The sequence below is a fragment of the Oncorhynchus gorbuscha genome, linkage group LG02 (genome assembly GCF_021184085.1).
Source record: "Oncorhynchus gorbuscha isolate QuinsamMale2020 ecotype Even-year linkage group LG02, OgorEven_v1.0, whole genome shotgun sequence".
Lineage (NCBI taxonomy): Eukaryota > Metazoa > Chordata > Actinopteri > Salmoniformes > Salmonidae > Oncorhynchus > Oncorhynchus gorbuscha.
Genome location: NC_060174.1, coordinates 95,349,440 through 95,370,376, shown reverse-complemented (window position 1 = coordinate 95,370,376; position 20,937 = coordinate 95,349,440). Strand labels below are relative to the sequence as shown.

The 20,937-nt window shown below is 48.1% G+C and overlaps 1 protein-coding gene across 3 annotated transcripts in view; it reads left to right on the top strand.

Annotated features, from left to right (window-relative positions):
• LOC124013641 (protein Jade-1-like) overlaps positions 1–20,937 on the top strand; it is a 221,689-nt gene that overhangs the window by 31,909 nt on the left and 168,843 nt on the right. For all 3 annotated transcript variants that reach the window (XM_046328003.1, XM_046327995.1, XM_046328013.1), the window contains 2 exons: positions 14,785–14,848; positions 15,906–15,991. In XM_046328003.1, the coding sequence (XP_046183959.1) occupies positions 14,785–14,848; positions 15,906–15,991 (150 nt within the window). The remainder of the gene's footprint in view (positions 1–14,784; positions 14,849–15,905; positions 15,992–20,937) is intronic.

Sequence of the window (20,937 nt, the reverse complement as noted above, 5' to 3'; positions counted from 1 at the left end):
AGAGGAGAGAGGGAAGCTTGTTGCTGGAGAGAGAGGGAGGCTTGTTGCTGGAAGAGGCGAGGGAGAGAGACAGAGAGGCTTGTTGCGGGAGAGAGGGAGAGAGATGCTTGTTGCTGGACAGATAGTGGGGGTTAGACCGAGGCTTGTTGCTGGAGAGAGAGACCGAGGCTTGTTGCTGGAGAGAGAGACCGAGGCTTGTTGCTGGAGAGAGAGACCGAGGCTTGTTGCTGGAGAGAGAGACCGAGGCTTGTTGCTGGAGAGAGAGACCGAGGCTTGTTGCTGGAGAGAGAGACCGAGGCTTGTTGCTGGAGAGAGAGACCGAGGCTTGTTGCTGGAGAGAGAGACCGAGGCTTGTTGCTGGAGAGAGAGACCGAGGCTTGTTGCTGGAAAGAGAGACCGAGGCTTGTTGCTGGAGAGAGAGACCGAGGCTTGTTGCTGGAGAGAGAGACCGAGGCTTGTTGCTGGAGAGAGAGACCGAGGCTTGTTGCTGGAGAGAGAGACCGAGGCTTGTTGCTGGAGAGAGAGAGCTGGAGGCTTGTTGCTGGAGAGAGAGAGCGAGGCTTGTTGCTGGAGAGAGAGAGCGAGGCTTGTTGCTGGAGAGAGAGAGCGAGGCTTGTTGCTGGAGAGAGAGAGCGAGGCTTGTTGCTGGAGAGAGAGAGCGAGGCTTGTTGCTGGAGAGAGAGAGCGAGGCTTGTTGCTGGAGAGAGAGAGCGAGGCTTGTTGCTGGAGAGAGAGAGCGAGGCTTGTTGCTGGAGAGAGAGAGCGAGGCTTGTTGCTGGAGAGAGAGAGCGAGGCTTGTTGCTGGAGAGAGAGAGCGAGGCTTGTTGCTGGAGAGAGAGAGCGAGGCTTGTTGCTGGAGAGAGAGAGCGAGGCTTGTTGCTGGAGAGGGAGTGTTGGGCTTGTTGCTGGAGAGAGATTGATGGGTGTCATGTTGGAGAGAGGGAGAGCGAGGGAGGCTTGTTGCTGGAGAGAGAGGGAGGCTTGTTGCTGGAGAGAGAGGGAGGCTTGTTGCTGCAGAGTTAGGGAGGCTTGTTGCTGCAGAGTCAGGGAGGCGTGTTTCTGCAGAGTCAGGGAGGCGTGTTTCTGCAGAGTCAGGGAGGCGTGTTTCTGCAGAGTCAGGGAGGCGTGTTTCTGCAGAGTCAGGGAGGCGTGTTTCTGCAGAGTCAGGGAGGCGTGTTTCTGCAGAGTCAGGGAGGCGTGTTTCTGCAGAGTCAGGGAGGCGTGTTTCTGCAGAGTCAGGGAGGCGTGTTTCTGCAGAGTCAGGGAGGCGTGTTTCTGCAGAGTCAGGGAGGCGTGTTTCTGCAGAGTCAGGGGCGTGTTTCTGGCGTCAGGGAGGCGTGTTTCTGGAGGGAGAGAGGGAGGGGGGCTTGTTGCTGGAGGAGGATCGAGGGAAGCTTGTTGCTTGAAGAGGCGAGAGACAGAGAGGCTTGTTGAGGGAGAGAGGCTTGTTGCTGGAGGGGGAGTGATGGGCTTGTTGCCGGAGAGAGATATATATCTAGGCTTGTTGCTGGAGAGAGAGATATATCTAGTCTTGTTGCTGGAGAGAGAGATATATCTAGGCTTGTTGCTGGAGAGAGAGAGAGGGAGAGAGCGAGGCTCGTTGCTGGATAGATAGATGGAGGGAGAGAGGGAGGCTTGTTGCTGGAAGAGGAGAGAGGGAACCTTGTTGCTGGAGAGACAGAGAGGCTTGTTGCGGGAGAGAGGGAGAGATGCTTGTTGCTGGACAGATAGTGGGGGTTAGACCGAGGCTTGTTGCTGGAGAGAGAGACCGAGGCTTGTTGCTGGAGAGAGACCGAGGCTTGTTGCTGGAGAGAGACCGAGGCTTGTTGCTGGAGAGAGACCGAGGCTTGTTGCTGGAGAGAGAGACCGAGGCTTGTTGCTGGAGAGAGAGACCGAGGCTTGTTGCTGGAGAGAGAGACCGAGGCTTGTTGCTGGAGAGAGAGACCGAGGCTTGTTGCTGGAGAGAGAGACCGAGGCTTGTTGCTGGAGAGAGAGACCGAGGCTTGTTGCTGGAGAGAGAGACCGAGGCTTGTTGCTGGAGAGAGAGACCGAGGCTTGTTGCTGGAGAGAGAGACCGAGGCTTGTTGCTGGAGAGAGAGACCGAGGCTTGTTGCTGGAGAGAGAGACCGAGGCTTGTTGCTGGAGAGAGAGACCGAGGCTTGTTGCTGGAGAGAGAGACCGAGGCTTGTTGCTGGAGAGAGAGACCGAGGCTTGTTGCTGGAGAGAGAGACCGAGGCTTGTTGCTGGAGAGAGAGACCGAGGCTTGTTGCTGGAGAGGGAGTGTTGGGCTTCTTGCTGGAGAGAGATTGATGGGTGTCATGTTGGAGAGAGGGAGAGCGAGGGAGGCTTGTTGCTGGAGAGATATGCTCTTGCTAGAGAGAGCGAGGCTTGTTGCTGGAGAGCAAGGCTTGTTGCTGGAGAGCGAGAGAGTGAGGCTTGTTGCGAGAGAGTGAGGCTTGTTGCGAGAGTTAGGGAGGCTTGTTGCGAGAGTTAGGGAGGCTTGTTGCGAGAGTTAGGGAGGCTTGTTGCGGGAGAGTTAGGGAGGCTTGTTGCGGGAGAGTTAGGGAGGCTTGTTGCGGGAGAGTTAGGGAGGCTTGTTGCGGGAGAGTTAGGGAGGCTTGTTGCGGGAGAGTTAGGGAGGCTTGTTGCGGGAGAGTTAGGGAGGCTTGTTGCGGGAGAGTTAGGGAGGCTTGTTGCGGGAGAGTTAGGGAGGCTGGTTGCGGGAGAGTTAGGGAGGCTGGTTGCGGGAGAGTTAGGGAGGCTGGTTGCGGGAGAGTGTTAGGGAGGCTGGTTGCGGGAGAGTGTTAGGGAGGCTGGTTGCGGGAGAGTGTTAGGGAGGCTGGTTGCGGGAGAGTGTTAGGGAGGCTGGTTGCGGGAGAGTGTTAGGGAGGCTGGTTGCGGGAGAGTGTTAGGGAGGCTGGTTGCGGGAGAGTGTTAGAGTGTTAGGGAGGCTGGTTGCGGGAGAGTGTTAGGGAGGCTGGTTGCGGGAGAGTGTTAGGGAGGCTGGTTGCGGGAGAGTGTTAGGGAGGCTGGTTGCGGGAGAGTGTTAGGGAGGCTGGTTGCGGGAGAGTGTTAGGGAGGCTGGTTGCGGGAGAGTGTTAGGGAGGCTGGTTGCGGGAGAGTGTTAGGGAGGCTGGTTGCGGGAGAGTGTTAGGGAGGCTGGTTGCGGGAGAGTGTTAGGGAGGCTGGTTGCGGGAGAGTGTTAGGGAGGCTGGTTGCGGGAGAGTGTTAGGGAGGCTGGTTGCGGGAGAGTGTTAGGGAGGCTGGTTGCTGGAGAGTGTTAGGGAGGCTGGTTGCTGGAGAGTGATATCGAGGCTGGTTGCTGGAGAGTGATATCGAGGCTGGTTGCTGGAGAGCGATATCGAGGCTGGTTGCTGGAGAGCGATATCGAGGCTGGTTGCTGGATAGATATCGAGGCTGGTTGCTGGAGAGCGATATCGAGGCTTGTTGCAGGAGAGCGATATCGAGGCTCGTTGCTGGATAGATGGAGCCAGAGAGACATGCTTGTTGCTGGAGAGCGAGATGGAGGCTTGTTGCTGGAGAGCGAGAGAGCAAGAGGGAGGCTTGTTGCTGGAGAGCGAGAGAGCAAGAGGGAGGCTTGTTGCTGGAGAGAGTGAGAGAGAGAGGCTTGTTGCTGGAGAGAGTGAGAGAGAGAGGCTTGTTGCTGGAGAGAGTGAGAGAGAGAGGCTTGTTGCTGGAGAGAGTGAGAGAGAGAGGCTTGTTACTGGAAATCGGAAGAGTTTTCTAGTTGATGGAGAGACAGGCCAGGCAGACAGGCCAGGCACGCTGGCAGGGAGGCAGACAGGCCAGGCACGCTGGCAGGGAGGCAGACAGGCCAGGCACGCTGGCAGGGAGGCAGACAGGCCAGGCACGCTGGCAGGGAGGCAGACAGGCCAGGCACGCTGGCAGGGAGGCAGACAGGCCAGGCACGCTGGCAGGGAGGCAGACAGGCCAGGCACGCTGGCAGGGAGGCAGACAGGTCAGGCACGCTGGCAGGGAGGCAGACAGGCAGTAACTATCCATTTCAGAGGCTCTGTGTCAGAATTAGCCTTCTAATGAGCTTGGCAGTCATCTCTCAGCACTTTGAAAGACCAGGCAGACACACACACACACACACACACACACACACACACACACACACACACACACACACACACACACACACACACACACACACACACACACACACACACACACACACACACACACACACACACACACACACACACACACACACACACAGACTCTCATGGAAATGACCAGGCAGCTCACTTTGGCACTCTCAGACAGTTTTGGGATGCAGCCTTTTCAGCCTGCGGCCTCCATGCAGCTCAGTCATCACACACAGCCCTCCCAGTGAGTGAGTCACTGGCCAGGGGCAGCAGAGACATGTCCCTGTGTAGTGACACCATGAAGAGACTGTTGTGGGAAGGACCAGGCATGTTTTGGCCTGTCTCCTCTGTGTAGCGTGAGCAGGCATATGAGGACACACTACTACTGGGCAATTCCACGGTACGCTTTGACTTAGTTTTTTCACTTTAAAGTGTTTGCTGAACAAAAAACATTGATTTCAAAGTTTAACAAACCAAGAACATATTTGATTGATTTCCACTAACTAAAAAAGGAGGTAAATGTCTGCAGAAAGAATGGGGTGTCGGCTATGAAATGGCACCTTGACTTTGATGAAATCTCTTTTAGTTATTGAACTACTACTGTAAGTTAAGTGGATTTACACCCGGGAACGGAATAACAGTAATGGAATTGAATCAAGGTTCCCTGATCTTCGGAAAAGTAGGAAGAGATTTTTGACTTGTCCAAAGAACAAGGCACTTGTCCCAACAAAAACAAAAAGGTCTCCAATACCATTTTTATATAATTGTATGATGCAATGAACCACTTTACAAACAAGATGCATTACTATGTATTTTACCATAGAGAATCAGACAAAAATGTAGGCTACACTCTGCCTGTTCAGGGAGATCGTTCAAGATTGACGTCGAAATAGGACGTCTAGCCATGTCCTGAGGATGTCGGAAAATGGCTTCAGAACTGACCACTAGGGGGCAACAGTGAGTGATATTGCCATCAAGTAGGTTGGGTTTTGCTAGGGCATTGTGGACAGGGGTGGTGGATGGGCAAAATCCCATGACTCTGGATCAGATGATTGCGTGTTTGATCCCAGTTGTGGACACTCGTTTTTAATATCTTGTTTTAACCCTGTTCCAAACCCTGTTCCAAACTGTAGCCATTTTGAATAAGCGCCTAGACTTAACCCTTAACTCCAACTTTTACATTTGGAGAAAGGGAACAGTGTAGAGCACCAGGGGCAACGTAAACTCTTTGAAATTTGACGTTTTGGAGAACGTGGATGAATGTCTTATTCTGCAGTGAGAGCTTGTTGGACTATTGGCTCTTTGCATATTCAAACCTGTTTCAAAATACAACACTGTCCCTTTAAGGCTGTCTTGGCGGATGGTTGGCCAACCTTGGAAGTTTATAAAATATTGCAAAATTACAATTACAACCAAACACTTCTTATTTCTTCATAAAATAATTCCCTTCAGGGCTCAAAAATAAGGGTGTCCTATCATCCCTGTGACGATAAAATATGTCTACGTTTTAAACGGACTCTGAGACAGTTCTGTGACTACAGATCCAAAATTCATATAACTACTGCATATAAAAAAAGCCAGGTGGCTGATGCAATAGATCAGACCATTTTCGCTTAAAATGTTGACAACATTTTGTTTGTTCATATTAAAAGCTCAACAAAGTGCACATGGCTGTAGGCCATGCTGGAATATTACAAAATGCAATTAGTGGGAAAACACTGTTCTCAAAAGCTCACCTCATGGGTGAGCGGTTTCCTGTGACTGAGATGAAAAATATCTGACTCATCAACTAGCATGGGTTACTAATACGACTAGGATTATCATCAACTAGCATGAGTTACTAATACGACTAGGATTATCATCAACTAGCATGGGTTACTAATACGACTAGGATTATCATCAACTAGCATGGGTTACTAATACGACTAGGATTATCATCAACTAGCATGGGTTACTAATACGACTAGGATTATCATCAACTAGCATGGGTTACTAATACGACTAGGATTATCATCAACTAGCATGGGTTACTAATACGACTAGGATTATCATCAACTAGCATGGGTTACTAATACGACTAGGATTATCATCAACTAGCATGGGTTACTAATACGACTAGGATTATCATCAACTAGCATGGGTTACTAATACGACTAGGATTATCATCAACTAGCATGGGTTACTAATACGACTAGGATTATCATCAACTAGCATGGGTTACTAATACGACTAGGATTATCATCAACTAGCATGGGTTACTAATACGACTAGGATTATCATCAACTAGCATGGGTTACTAATACGACTAGGATTATCATCAACTAGCATGGGTTACTAATACGACTAGGATTATCATCAACTAGCATGGGTTACTAATACGACTAGGATTATCATCAACTAGCATGGGTTACTAATACGACTAGGATTATCATCAACTAACATGGGTTACTAATACGACTAGGATTATCATCAACTAGCATGGGTTACTAATACGACTAGGATTATCATCAACTAGCATGGGTTACTAATACGACTAGGATTATCATCAACTAGCATGGGTTACTAATACGACTAGGATTATCATCAACTAGCATGGGTTACTAATACGACTAGGATTATCATCAACTAGCATGGGTTACTAATACGACTAGGATTATCATCAACTAGCATGGGTTACTAATACGACTAGGATTATCATCAACTAGCATGGGTTACTAATACGACTAGGATTATCATCAACTAGCATGGGTTACTAATACGACTAGGATTATCATCAACTAGCATGGGTTACTAATACGACTAGGATTATCATCAACTAGCATGGGTTACTAATACGACTAGGATTATCATCAACTAGCATGGGTTACTAATACGACTAGGATTATCATCAACTAGCATGGGTTACTAATACGACTAGGATTATCATCAACTAGCATGAGTTACTAATACGACTAGGATTATCATCAACTAGCATGAGTTACTAATACGACTAGGATTATCATCAACTAGCATGAGTTACTAATACGACTAGGATTATCATCAACTAGCATGAGTTACTAATACGACTAGGATTATCATCAACTAGCATGAGTTACTAATACGACTAGGATTATCATCCAATTGTTAATTCCAGCGGTAGTGGTCTCTGCATATTGTTTATTCCAGCGGTAGTGGTCTCTGCATATTGTTTATTCCAGCGGTAGTGGTCTCTGCAGATTGTTAATTCCAGCGGTAGTGGTCTCTGCAGATTGTTAATTCCAGCGGTAGTGGTCTCTGCATATTGTTTATTCCAGTGGTAGTGGTCTCTGCAGATTGTTAATTCCAGCGGTAGTGGTCTCTGCATATTGTTTATTCCAGTGGTAGTGGTCTCTGCATATTGTTTATTCCAGCGGTAGTGGTCTCTGCAGATGGTTTATTCCAGTGGTAGTGGTCTCTGCAGATGGTTTATTCCAGTGGTAGTGGTCTCTGCAGATTGTTAATTCCAGCGGTAGTGGTCTCTGCAGATTGTTAATTCCAGCGGTAGTGGTCTCTGCAGATTGTTTATTCCAGCGGTAGTGGTCTCTGCAGATTGTTTATTCCAGCGGTAGTGGTCTCTGCATATTGTTAATTCCAGCGGAAGTGGTCTCTGCATATTGTTAATTCCAGCGGAAGTGGTCTCTGCATATTGTTTATTCCAATGGTAGTGGTCTCTGCATATTGTTTATTCCAATGGTAGTGGTCTCTGCAGATTGTTTATTCCAATGGTAGTGGTCTCTGCATATTGTTAATTCCAGCGGAAGTGGTCTCTGCATATTGTTAATTCCAGCGGAAGTGGTCTCTGCATATTGTTTATTCCAATGGTAGTGGTCTCTGCAGATGGTTTATTCCAATGGTAGTGGTCTCTGCATATTGTTAATTCCAATGGTAGTGGTCTCTGCATATTGTTTATTCCAATGGTAGTGGTCTCTGCAGATGGTTTATTCCAGTGGTAGAGGTTGTAGTGGTCTCTGCAGATTGTTAATTGCAGCGGTAGTGGTCTCTGCATATTGTTTATTCCAGTGGTAGTGGTCTCTGCAGATGGTTTATTCCAGTGGTAGTGGTCTCTGCATATTGTTCATTCCAGTGGTAGAGGTCTCTGCAGATTGTTAATTCCAGCGGTAGTGGTCTCTGCATATTGTTCATTCCAGTGGTAGAGGTCTCTGCAGATTGTTAATTCCAGTGGTAGTGGTCTCTGCATATTGTTTATTCCAGTGGTAGTGGTCTCTGCAGATTGTTTATTCCAGCGGTAGTGGTCTCTGCAGATTGTTTATTCCAGCGGTAGTGGTCTCTGCATATTGTTTATTCCAGTGGTAGTGGTCTCTGCATATTGTTTATTCCAGCGGTAGTGGTCTCTGCATATTGTTTATTCCAGCAGTAGTGGTCTCTGCATATTGTTTATTCCAGTGGTAGTGGTCTCTGCATATTGTTTATTCCAGTGGTAGTGGTCTCTGCATATTGTTTATTCCAGTGGTAGTGGTCTCTGCAGATTTTTAATTCCAGTTAGTGGTCTCTGCAGATTGTTTATTCCAGTGGTAGTGGTCTCTGCAGATTGTTTATTCCAGTGGTAGTGGTCTCTGCAGATTGTTTATTCCAGTGGTAGTGGTCTCTGCATATTGTTTATTCAGCGGTATTCTCTGCATTTGTTTATTCCAGTGGTAGTGGTCTCTGCAGATTGTTTATTCCAGTGGTAGTGGTCTCTGCAGATTGTTTATTCCAGTGGTAGTGGTCTCTGCAGATTGTTTATTCCAGTGGTAGTGGTCTCTGCAGATTGTTTATTCCAGTGGTAGTGGTCTCTGCATATTGTTTATTCCAGTGGTAGTGGTCTCTGCATATTGTTTATTCCAGTGGTAGTAGTCTCTGCAGATTGTTTATTCCAGTGGTAGTGGTCTCTGCAGATTGTTTATTCCAGTGGTAGTGGTCTCTGCAGATTGTTTATTCCAGTGGTAGTGGTCTCTGCAGATTGTTTATTCCAGTGGTAGTGGTCTCTGCAGATTGTTTATTCCAGTGGTAGTGGTCTCTGCAGATTGTTTATTCCAGTGGTAGTGGTCTCTGCAGATTGTTTATTCCAGTGGTAGTGGTCTCTGCATATTGTTTATTCCAGCGGTAGTGGTCTCTGCATATTGTTTATTCCAGCGGTAGTGGTCTCTGCAGATTGTTTATTCCAGCGGTAGTGGTCTCTGCATATTGTTAATTCCAGCGGTAGTGGTCTCTGCATATTGTTTATTCCAGTGGTAGTGGTCTCTGCATATTGTTCATTCCAGTGGTAGTGGTCTCTGCAGATGGTTTATTCCAGTGGTAGTGGTCTCTGCAGATGGTTTATTCCAGCGGTAGTGGTCTCTGCAGATGGTTTATTCCAGCGGTAGTGGTCTCTGCAGATTGTTTATTCCAGTGGTAGTGGTCTCTGCAGATTGTTTATTCCAGCGGTAGTGGTCTCTGCAGATTGTTTTATTCCAGCGGTAGTGGTCTCTGCAGATGTTTTATTCCAGCGGTAGTGGTCTCTGCAGATGTTTTATTCCAGCGGTAGTGGTCTCTGCAGATGTTTTATTCCAGCGGTAGTGGTCTCTGCAGATGTTTTATTCCAGCGGTAGAGGTCTCTGCATATTGTTTATTCCAGTGGTAGTGGTCTCTGCATATTGTTCATTCCAGTGGTAGTGGTCTCTGCAGATGGTTTATTCCAGTGGTAGTGGTCTCTGCAGATGGTTTATTCCAGCTGTAGTGGTCTCTGCATATTGTTAATTCCAGCAGTAGTGGTCTCTGCATATTGTTAATTCCAGCAGTAGTGGTCTCTGCATATTGTTAATTCCAGCGGTAGTGGTCTCTGCATATTGTTTATTCCAGCGGTAGTGGTCTCTGCAGATTGTTTATTCCAGTGGTAGTGGTCTCTGCATATCGTTTATTCTAGTGGTAGTGGTCTCTGCATATGGTTTATTCCAGTGTTAGTAGTCTCTACAGATGGTGTATTCCAGTGGTAGAGGTTGTAGTGGTCTCTGCAGATTGTTAATTGCAGTGGTAGTGGTCTCTGCATATTGTTAATTCCAGCAGTAGTGGTCTCTGCATATTGTTAATTCCAGCGGTAGTGGTCTCTGCAGATTGTTAATTGCAGCGGTAGTGGTCTCTGCATATTGTTTATTCCAGTGGTAGTGGTCTCTGCAGATGGTTTATTCCAGTGGTAGTGGTCTCTGCATATTGTTAATTCCAGCGGTAGTGGTCTCTGCAGATTGTTTATTCCAGTGGTAGTGGTCTCTGCATATTGTTTATTCCAGCGGTAGTGGTCTCTGCATATTGTTAATTCCAGCTGAAGTGGTCTCTGCATATTGTTTATTCCAGCGGTAGTGGTCTCTGCATATTGTTTATTCCAATGGTAGTGGTCTCTGCATATTGTTTATTCCAATGGTAGTGGTCTCTGCATATTGTTTATTCCAATGGTAGTGGTCTCTGCATATTGTTTATTCCAGTGGTAGTGGTCTCTGCAGATTGTTTATTCCAGCTGTAGTGGTCTCTGCATATTGTTAATTCCAGCGGTAGTGGTCTCTGCAGATGGTTTATTCCAGTGGTAATGGTCTCTGCAGATTGTTAATTCCAGCGGTAGTGGTCTCTGCATATTGTTTATTCCAGCGGTAGTGGTCTCTGCAGATTGTTAATTCCAGCGGTAGTGGTCTCTGCATATTGTTTATTCCAGTGGTAGAGGTCTCTGCATATTGTTAATTCCAGCGGTAGTGGTCTCTGCATATTGTTTATTCCAGTGGTAGAGGTCTCTGCAGATGGTTTATTCCAGTGGTAGTGGTCTCTGCAGATTGTTAATTCCAGCTGTAGTGGTCTCTGCATATTGTTTATTCCAGTGGTAGAGGTCTCTGCAGATGGTTTATTCCAGTGGTAGTGGTCTCTGCAGATTGTTAATTCCAGCGGTAGTGGTCTCTGCAGATGGTTTATTCCAGCGGTAGTGGTCTCTGCAGATGGTTTATTCCAGTGGTAGTGGTCTCTGCAGATGTTTTATTCCAGTGGTAGTGGTCTCTGCATATTGTTTATTCCAGTGGTAGTGGTCTCTGCAGATGGTTTATTCCAGTGGTAGAGGTTGTAGTGGTCTCTGCATATTGTTTATTCCAGTGGTAGTGGTCTCTGCAGATGGTTTATTCCAGCGGTAGTGGTTTCTGCAGATGGTTTATTCCAGTGGTAGTGGTCTCTGCAGATGGTTCATTCCAGTGGTAGTGGTCTCTGCAGATGGTTCATTCCAGTGGTAGTGGTCTCTGCATATTGTTCATTCCAGTGGTAGTGGTCTCTGCATATTGTTCATTCCAGTGGTAGAGGTCTCTGCCTATGGTTCATTCCAGTGGTAGTGCTACTGCTACTACTACTACGGTTAGCATTCTGCTATTACTACTACTAGCATACTACTACTACTACTATTAACATACTACGACTACTACTACTACAGATGGACTGGCACTACCTGTTTCGCTATCCTGTGCCGCCATTCACAAGTAGGCAATTTGAGGCATGCGTGAAAACAGGGGCATAGAGTCACAGCACAGTAATGTAATCCATCTGGGCCACAATGCAAACAATGGCCTGCCAACTACTACATTACATTATGTGTAGTGAGAGAGAGAAGGGGAAAAGACAAGGGAGTGGAATACCATACTAGAGCTCTCTCTCTGAGACAAAGCGAGCACTTTTCCCCCTTTATCTCTATCGGTCTCGGTCTCTCTCTCTCTCTCTCTCTCTGAGACGGCGCGCTCTCCCTCTCTGAGACGGCGCGCTCTCCCTCTCTGAGACGGCGCGCTCTCCCTCTCTGAGACGGCGCGCTCTCCCTCTCTGAGACGGCGCGCTCTCCCTCTCTGAGACGGCGCGCTCTCCCTCTCTGAGACGGCGCGCTCTCCCTCTCTGAGACTGCGCGCTCTCCCTCTCTGAGACTGCGCGCTCTCCCTCTCTGAGACTGCGCGCTCTCCCTCTCTGAGACTGCGCGCTCTCCCTCTCTGAGACTGCGCGCTCTCCCTCTCTGAGACTGCGCGCTCTCCCTCTCTGAGACTGCGCGCTCTCCCTCTCTGAGACTGCGCGCTCTCCCTCTCTGAGACTGCGCGCTCTCCCTCTCTGGGACTGCGCGCTCTCCCTCCCTCTGGACTGGGCGCGCTCTCCCTCTGAGACTGGCGCGCTCTCCGCTCTCTGGGACTGGCGCGCTCCCTCTGAGACTGGCGCGCTCTCCTCTCTGGGTGGGCGCGCTCTGGGTGGGCTCACTCTCTGGGTGGGCGCGCTCTCTGGGTGGGCTCGCTCTCTGGGTGGGGGCGCTCTCCCTCTCTGGGTGGGCGCGCTCTCCTCTCTGGGTGGGCGCGCTCTCCTCTCTGGGTGGGCGCGCTCTCCCTCTGGGTGGGCGCGCTCTCCCTCTGGGTGGGCGCGCTCTCCCTCTGGGTGGGCGCGCTCTCCCTCTGGGTGGGCGCGCTCTCCGCTCTTTGGGTGGGCGCTCTCTCGCTCTCTGGGTGGGCGCGCTCTCTCGCTCTTTGGGTGGGCTCGCTCTCACACTCTCTGGGTGGGCGCGCTCTCTGGGTGGGCGCGCTCTCTCGCTCTCTGGGTGGGCGCGCTCTCTCGCTCTCTGGGTGGGCGCGCTCTCTCGCTCTCTGGGTGGGCGCGCTCTCTGGGTGGGCGCGCTCTCTCGCTCTCTGGGTGGGCGCGCTCTCTGGGTGGGCTCGCTCTGGGTGGGCGCGCTCTCTCTCTGGGTGGGCGCGCTCTCTCGCTCTCTGGGTGGGCGCGCTCTCTCGCTCTCTGGGTGGGCGCGCTCTCTCGCTCTCTGGGTGGGCGCGCTCTCTCGCTCTCTGGGTGGGCGCGCTCTCTCGCTCTTTGGGTGGGCTCGCTCTCACACTCTCTGGGTGGGCGCGCTCTCTGGGTGGGCTCACTCTCTGGGTGGGCGCGCTCTCTGGGTGGGCTCGCTCTCTGGGTGGGGGCGCTCTCTCGCTCTCTGGGTGGGCGCGCTCTCTCGCTCTCTGGGTGGGCGCGCTCTCTCTGGGTGGGCGCGCTCTCTCGCTCTCTGGTGGGCGCGCGCTCTCTGGGTGGGCGCGCTCTCTCGCTCTCTGGGTGGGCGCGCTCTCTCGCTCTTTGGGTGGGCTCGCTCTCACACTCTCTGGGTGGGCGCGCTCTCTGGGTGGGCGCGCTCTCTCGCTCTCTGGGTGGGCGCGCTCTCTCGCTCTCTGGGTGGGCGCGCTCTCTCGCTCTCTGGGTGGGCGCGCTCTCTCGCTCACTGGGTGGGCGCGCTCTCTCTCTCTCTGGGTGGGCGCGCTCTCTCGCTCTCTGGGTGGGCGCGCTCTCTCGCTCTCTGGGTGGGCGCGCTCTCTCGCTCTCTGGGTGGGCGCGCTCTCTCGCTCTCTGGGTGGGCGCGCTCTCTCGCTCTCTGGGTGGGCGCGCTCTCTCGCTCTCTGGGTGGGCGCGCTCTCTGGGTGGGCGCGCTCTCTGGGTGGGCGCGCTCTCTCGCTCTCTGGGTGGGCGCGCTCTCTCGCTCTCTGGGTGGGCGCGCTCTCTCGCTCTCTGGGTGGGCGCGCTCTCTCGCTCTCTGGGTGGGCGCGCTCTCTCGCTCTCTGGGTGGGCGCGCTCTCTCGCTCTCTGGGTGGGCGCGCTCTCTCGCTCTCTGAGTGGGCGCGCTCTCCGAGTGGGCGTTATCTCTCGCGCTTTCCGAGTGGGCGTTATCTCTCGCGCTCTTTCTCTCTCTCATTTGGCGTTCTCTGAGACGGCGCTCTCTCTCTCTCCTCTCTGTGCTGTGGAGTACGGCTCCTCTGGGGGAAACCTGCTCTACATTTAAGAGTTTCTGCTGAAAAAGGATCTCAAACACAATTTTTTATTTTATTCTTTATACATCTGTTATTCCTGTTTAACAAATGCGGACCTCTTTCTCTCCATGGATGAGGAAATGATTCGATCTTGACGAGGATTTTGTTTCATAGTTGCAATGGAGGGAGAGGAATAGAAAAAGAGAGAGCGAGTGAGAAAGGGAAAAACCACACAGGTTTTCTTCCCAGTTGAAAAGCTGTCAGTCAAACTCCAGTATGTGTTTTTTCCTTCTCATGTGAAGGGGAGAAGATGAGTTGCTGTCTCCCTGTCTTCAATTTATAGTGTGAAACATGACTCCCACCACTCGCTGTTTTTGGTTTTTCTATGTCTTTCATATGGCGCTGAGTGCAAAACAATAAAGGAAAAACAACACATCCCTGAGGTACACCTCGCCACTGAACCTCCACCCAGGCCAGTTAGATGCAGGAATTATATCGTCAGCACTACGTATCCAGTTATTCTTTAGAGGCAGCTCTGTTTGGAAAAACAAAGCTCAGGGCAGGCTGAACAAGGCAACAGCAAGAGCCCAATATAAGAGGGGAAAAGTCCTGTTTTATGGCCACATAAATCTGCTCTCAGTCACTCAAGGCCATAACCTGCTTTTTCCTCTAGTGCTTCTCTTTCCCGACTCACTGTACTCCATTCTCTCTGTGGATAGATGGGGAATCAGACATGCACATCTACAGAGCAGATATCCTCAGTCTCACCCTTCCCCTGTGCTATAGGCTAACTACCTCACCCACAGTGGCCTAGTTTGACTCTATAGCAGTGTAGTAACCATAGCCAGCCCTGTACTGTAATTGCTGCTGATGGGTCGCTGATTGTTTTCCTTCTTCCCTTACAGATGGAGAGGGAGACGAAGAGGAGAAAATACTCCAGCAGTAGCAATGACTCGGACACCACTGGCAGTGAGTTGATTTAGTTAGAGATGATGAAAGGGACAGGGGTGGAAAAAAGAGACTGAGGGAGGGGCTGATGGAGAGAGAAAAATGGAGAGGGAGGGATTGTCACCATTGGAGACTAATTAGTCAGGAGTGAGCCATGAGAACTGTACAGTACTTGGACTACAACAGGCCCTGAAGAGAAAACCCTCAGCAGCAACACCCTGTGGGCCCACGGTTGGGACTAGGATGACGTTTGAGACTCATCCCATAGCAGGAACAGTCACTAGCCTGGCCTCCTCTCTCTACTACTCCCATATTCTGCTTCCTGTCGTCTTGTTTTCTCCGTACGCTGCATCCCTGCCTCTTTGAAGTGGCTTGGACTCAGATCAAAGACCGAGAGAGCCAGTGTCCAGATGTTTATGCCTGCATCGCTGTGACTGACTGACTGGTCACTGTGAGCCACTATAGCGGTGGCCAAGTGATTGACCAATGTATGGTTGTGAATGGTGAAATGACCTCTTAGGTCAGGTTTGAATTATTTCATCCCTAATTGGATTAATTCATGATTGGGAGATGTAATCTGATCTGAAATGTGTGCCTACGGCAACTCCTACAGCTGGACCAGTGGCCATAGCTCTGGGCCATGTGCCGGGGGGCTATACTGTTCGATGCTCCCTGAACAATCAGTGCATCTGAGTGCTATTAACAGGCCAGTCACTCTAGTCTACAATGGCTTATTGACATGGGATGATGCCCAGGCTAGCCTGCATCTGTTAAACATGGGTTATCATGTTTCTAATTGAAGGATCCCAATGATAATTTTGACCCTGTGCTACTCCGGGGCTTTCAATTAAAAGGGCCTTGATGGGTAGCTCTAATTGCGGTCGCTTTGTATAGTTGCAACATTAGGAAGTACCACAGCTATAGTGTGACCTAATTGCTTAATTCGACTAGGCAAGTTAGTCAGACTCTCAGATGCCCTAAGTTGTGATCCTTTCTCCTCTGGCTGTAAAACGCTCTAGATAAGGTAAATGGATGCTAAAAACATGTCAATCTGAAATGTAACTGTCATTGTCTGCAGGTCAAGTGACCTCCTGGTCCAAGTCCTCCAAGAACACAGGGACCAGCAGCACCTGGGTCAGACAGGCGCACAATAAACCCTCTGAGGTGAGTGGCTGCCCACTCCATATTGTATACAACTCACTGTCTGTGTCCCAAATGGCACCCTATTCCCTATATAGTGCATTACTTTTCACCAGGGCCCACAGTGTGACCGACTGACCGACCGACGATTATGTTGTGTGAGTTACATTGAGTTTATGGCGTGACTGATTGGATATCCTTACTGTACACAATTTACTGATTGGTGATTACGTCGCGTGAGTTAATGATAACGTGACTGATTGGATATCCTTACTGTACACAATTTACTGATTGGTGATTACGTCGCATGAGTTAATGATAACGTGACTGATTGGATATCCTTACTGTACACAATTTACTGATTGGTGATTACGTCGCATGAGTTAATGATAACGTGACTGATTGGATATCCTTACTGTACACAATTTACTGATTGGTGATTACGTCGCATGAGTTAATGATAACGTGACTGATTGGATATCCTTACTGTACACAATTTACTGATTGGTGATTACGTCGCATGAGTTAATGATAACGTGACTGATTGGATATCCTTACTGTACACAATTTACTGATTGGTGATTACGTCGCGTGAGTTAATGATAACGTGACTGATTCCTGATTATGGTGTGAGTCTGTTGCTGTAATGGTGGTGGGATGATGGTCAATGATGTCCTCATCAGTTTACTGGTGATTATGGTGTGAGTCTGTTGCTGTAATGGTGGTGGGATGAGGGTCAATGATGTCCTCATCAGTTTACTGGTGGTTATGGTGTGAGTCTGTTGCTGTAATGGTGGTGGGATGATGGTCAATGATGTCCTCATCAGTTTACTGGTGATTATGGTGTGAGTCTGTTGCTGTAATGGTGGTGGGATGATGGTCAATGATGTCCTCATCAGTTTACTGGTGATTATGATGTGATGAGTCTGTTGCTGTAATGGTGGTGGGATGATGGTCAATGATGTCCTCATCAGTTTACTGGTGATTATGGTGTGAGTCTGTTGCTGTAATGGTGGTGGGATGATGGTCAATGATGTCCTCATCAGTTTACTGGTGATTATGGTGTGAGTCTGTTGCTGTAATGGTGGTGGGATGATGGTCAATGATGTCCTCATCAGTTTACTGGTGATTATGGTGTGAGTCTGTTGCTGTAATGGTGGTGGGATGATGGTCAATGATGTCCTCATCAGTTTACTGGTGATTATGGTGTGGTGGATTCATTGAAGCGAGGACAAAATGATAATCCACTGAGGATAATGACAGTATGATACAGACAGTATGGTAATGACGTGTTTGTTACTGCAGTAGATTAGGGTCGGTGTTCAATTCAAGCTCAGTCAAAGTTGAGCCCTGTTACTTGTTGCTTCAGACATTTGGCTAGGTAAGTGTGGAGGATGGTATGTGAACTAGGCCCTAACTACGCTTGCACTGGTCTGTTATATGAAGGAAGGAGACTTTTCAGCTCTCCATAAATAAGTATATGAACTATATAAATATAATTTTTTCTACTTTCAAACTACTAGAGTAGGCTATATTTCCAAGGATCTTGTCATCGTGTCAGAGGGATTAGATTTGAAGTGTACTTCCTTAGATTAGTCTGGAGCAAGGACGCAGTGTAAACCAGTCGTGTTGTTATTGGTTTTGACAAATCAAAACCGAGGCTTTAGTGGGATCCCTTTGTTGTGTCTCCGGAGTATATGCTGTGACAGTTGTCACCACATTACCAACATTGGCATGGGCACACGGAACCTTTCCTCAGACTTGTAGTACAGTCTGACTTTTTCCTGTTTTTATTCATATGGGTCATGTTCATTTGTGATTCTTTGGGGAACTTTGTTTATTTACCGCTTGACAAATAGCTGCTGGCTAAAACAGGGAAATGGAGTGATGAAACATTGTGTTCTCCTGTGTTTGACAGTGAATCTGTCGTCTGAGTGAGGACGTGGAAATCATCTGGTTGATATTTAGTGGAGTAATGCCTGATGAAGGATTGTTTGTCTTGGTCATGGTACATAGGTGGGATTCTGTTTAATATGTGTCATATTTATTTCTCAGGGCTCTTTAGGGTTCAGTTTCCAAACGTTTCTGTGACGGTTTTAATATGTACTTGGTGGTTTTTCATAGCAGAGCTGTACTCGAGAATGACTGGTATTAGGAAACAAGATATCTCCTACTCTACACCCAGAGGAAGAAAGTTGCCTTTGCATAGTATGCAGGTGTGAAACTTGCGCACACAGGGACTGCCTGAGAGAGGAGAGAAGGGGTGCGGGGGCTTTAATCTCAAACCCAACTGGAGCCAAGAAGACGAGATGGATGAGAAGCCTGCATTCACTGTTCTCTTCTCTGTTCTCAGGAGCTGGCAACCAAGACACACTCACTGGTAAAAACTAAAATACTTATGAGCATCCAATCTGGCAGTGTGTGTTTGTTTCTCGGTCATGTGTGGCACCCCTATTTTACTCTGCAGTCTTCCGTGATATTCATGGCAGCGGATCTGATGGTTGGATACCTGGGTGGCGTGGGCAGCTTTGACTGGGATTTTTTTTTTTGCTGAGAGAGAGAGAAGGATAGTGAGGAAGAGGGAGCGAGAGAAAGTCACAAACAGCGTCTTTTTTACTTTGTCCTGCACTTCAAAGCAGCAATCTAGGTTTTTACCAAGGACCTGGTATCTGTAGGGGTAAAGTGCCCCAGTGTTGATGCTGCTGGCATTGCATGCCGAATTGATGCATAAAAAAACTCCACTCCATGTTTCTTTCTGATAAGTGCAAATCATGCTCCCACAGCCAATTCTGTGTTATTGTTGCACCGGCCACTCTCAAGGACATTGGGAACTATTCAAGGGAACAGATTTTTCATTTAAAAGCCGTTTTAAAGAACTTCAGCAACTTTTCAGAGTAACTTAATCTGAAAGAAATGTTCACCAGAAAAGCAGAAAGGGAAGATTTTTAACTTGACATTGGACATATCTGCAGCATCTTGCCATCTTAGGCCTACATTTGTGGTGCAATCAACCCTAATATGGCCTCATGTATTTAGCAGGCCATAATTTATGGGCCAGTTGAGTTGGCATACCTTAGCACTGAAGCTTCACATTGGGTTAAAAGGTAGACCAGACTCATGTTCTCCCATCTGTGCAGATGAAGTTGGCCATTTTGCCTTTTCAATGCCATTTAGAAATACAGACTGTGTCGCAATACTATGAATGCTGATTTTTGCATTTCCTGTGCTGTGTGGGATATTTGTTCATTGTTGTACCTTTGTCTCTTTGACCCATTTTTAAATAATTGAATGTCGGAGAGGGATGACATTCGCATTTGCAATCTGTCTGAATTGAGCGTGCAGTCAAAGGGAGCTGTAATTGAGGGAGGCTACTGTGGTACTGAATGACATGACCTTTGAATGAGGCTTGCAATTAAAGTGAATAGAACAGCATTTCTCAGTCAACTATCATTCACAGCGGGTTGTGAAGAAGCCTGTAGTTAACTGAAGAAGACTAAATGGGCTCATTTCAGAGATAAAATGTTACAGTAGTGAGACTGAAATTAAAAGTATATATATATATATACACAGTACCACTCAAGTTTGGACACCTTTTCTTTATTTGTACTATGTTCTACATTGTAGAATAATAGTGAAGACATCAAAACTATGAAATAACACATATGGATGTAGTAACCAAAAAGTGTTAAACAAATCAGAATGCCACTCTTTGCCTTGATGACAGCTTTGCACACTCTCGGAATTCTCTCAAATAGCTTCATGAGGTAGTCACCTGGAATGCTTTTCCAAAAGTCTTGAAGGAGTTCCCACATATGCTGAGCACTTGTTGGCTGCTTTTCCTTCCTTTGCGGGCCAACTCATCCCAAACCATCTCAATTGGGTTGAGGTCGGGTGATTGTGGAGTCCAGGTCATCTGATGCAGCACTCCATCACCTTCCTTCTTGGTCAAATAGCCCTTACACAGCCTGGTGGTTCACCTTCCAACAGGACAACAACCTTAAGCACACAGCCAAGACAACGCAGTAGTGGTTTTGGGACAAGTCTCTGAATGTCCTTGAGTGGCCCAGCCGGAGGCCAGACTCGAACCTGATCGAATATCTCTGGAGAGACCTGAAAATTGCTATGCAGTGATGCTCCCCATCCAACCCGATGGAGCTTGAGAGGATCTGCAGAAAGAATGGGAGAAACTCCCGAAATACAGGTGTGCCAAGCTTGTAGCGTCATACCCAAGAAGATTTGAGGCAGTAAATGCTGCCAAATGTGCTTCAACAAAGTTCTCAGTAAAGGGTCTGAATATTTATATAAATATGATATTTCATTTTTTAACATTTTTAATATGTTTGCTAAAATGTCTAAACCTGTTTTTGCTTTGATATTATGAGGTATTGTGTGTAGGTTGATTGGGGACGACGACAATTGAATCCATTTTAGAATAGGGCTGTAACGTAACAACTGACGTGAAGTAACAAAAAGGTCAAGGGGTCTGAATAGGATCTGAATGCACTGTAAATGTACAGTTTGGAAGAGTCTTGGTGGTTCCAAACTCCTTCCATTTAAGAATGATGGAGGCCACTGTTCTTTGAGACCTTCGATGCTGCATAAATGTTTTGATACCCTTCCCCAGATCTGTGCCTCGACATAATCCTGTCATCGGAGCTCTACAGTTTTTGCTCTGACATGCACTGTCAACTGTGGGATCTTATATAGACAGGTTTGTGCCTTTCCAAATCATGTCCAATGAATTTAATTTACCCCAAGTGGACTCTAATCAAGTTATAGAAACATCTCAAAGGTGATCAAGGGAAACAGAATGCACCTGAGCTCAATTTCAAGTCTCATAGCAAAGGATCTGAATACTTAAGCAAATAAGGTATTTCTGTTTTTTATTTTTAAGAAATATTATTTGATCTTTAAAAAAAATGTTTCAACCTGTTTTCGCTTTGTCATAATGGGGTATTGTGATGTCATAA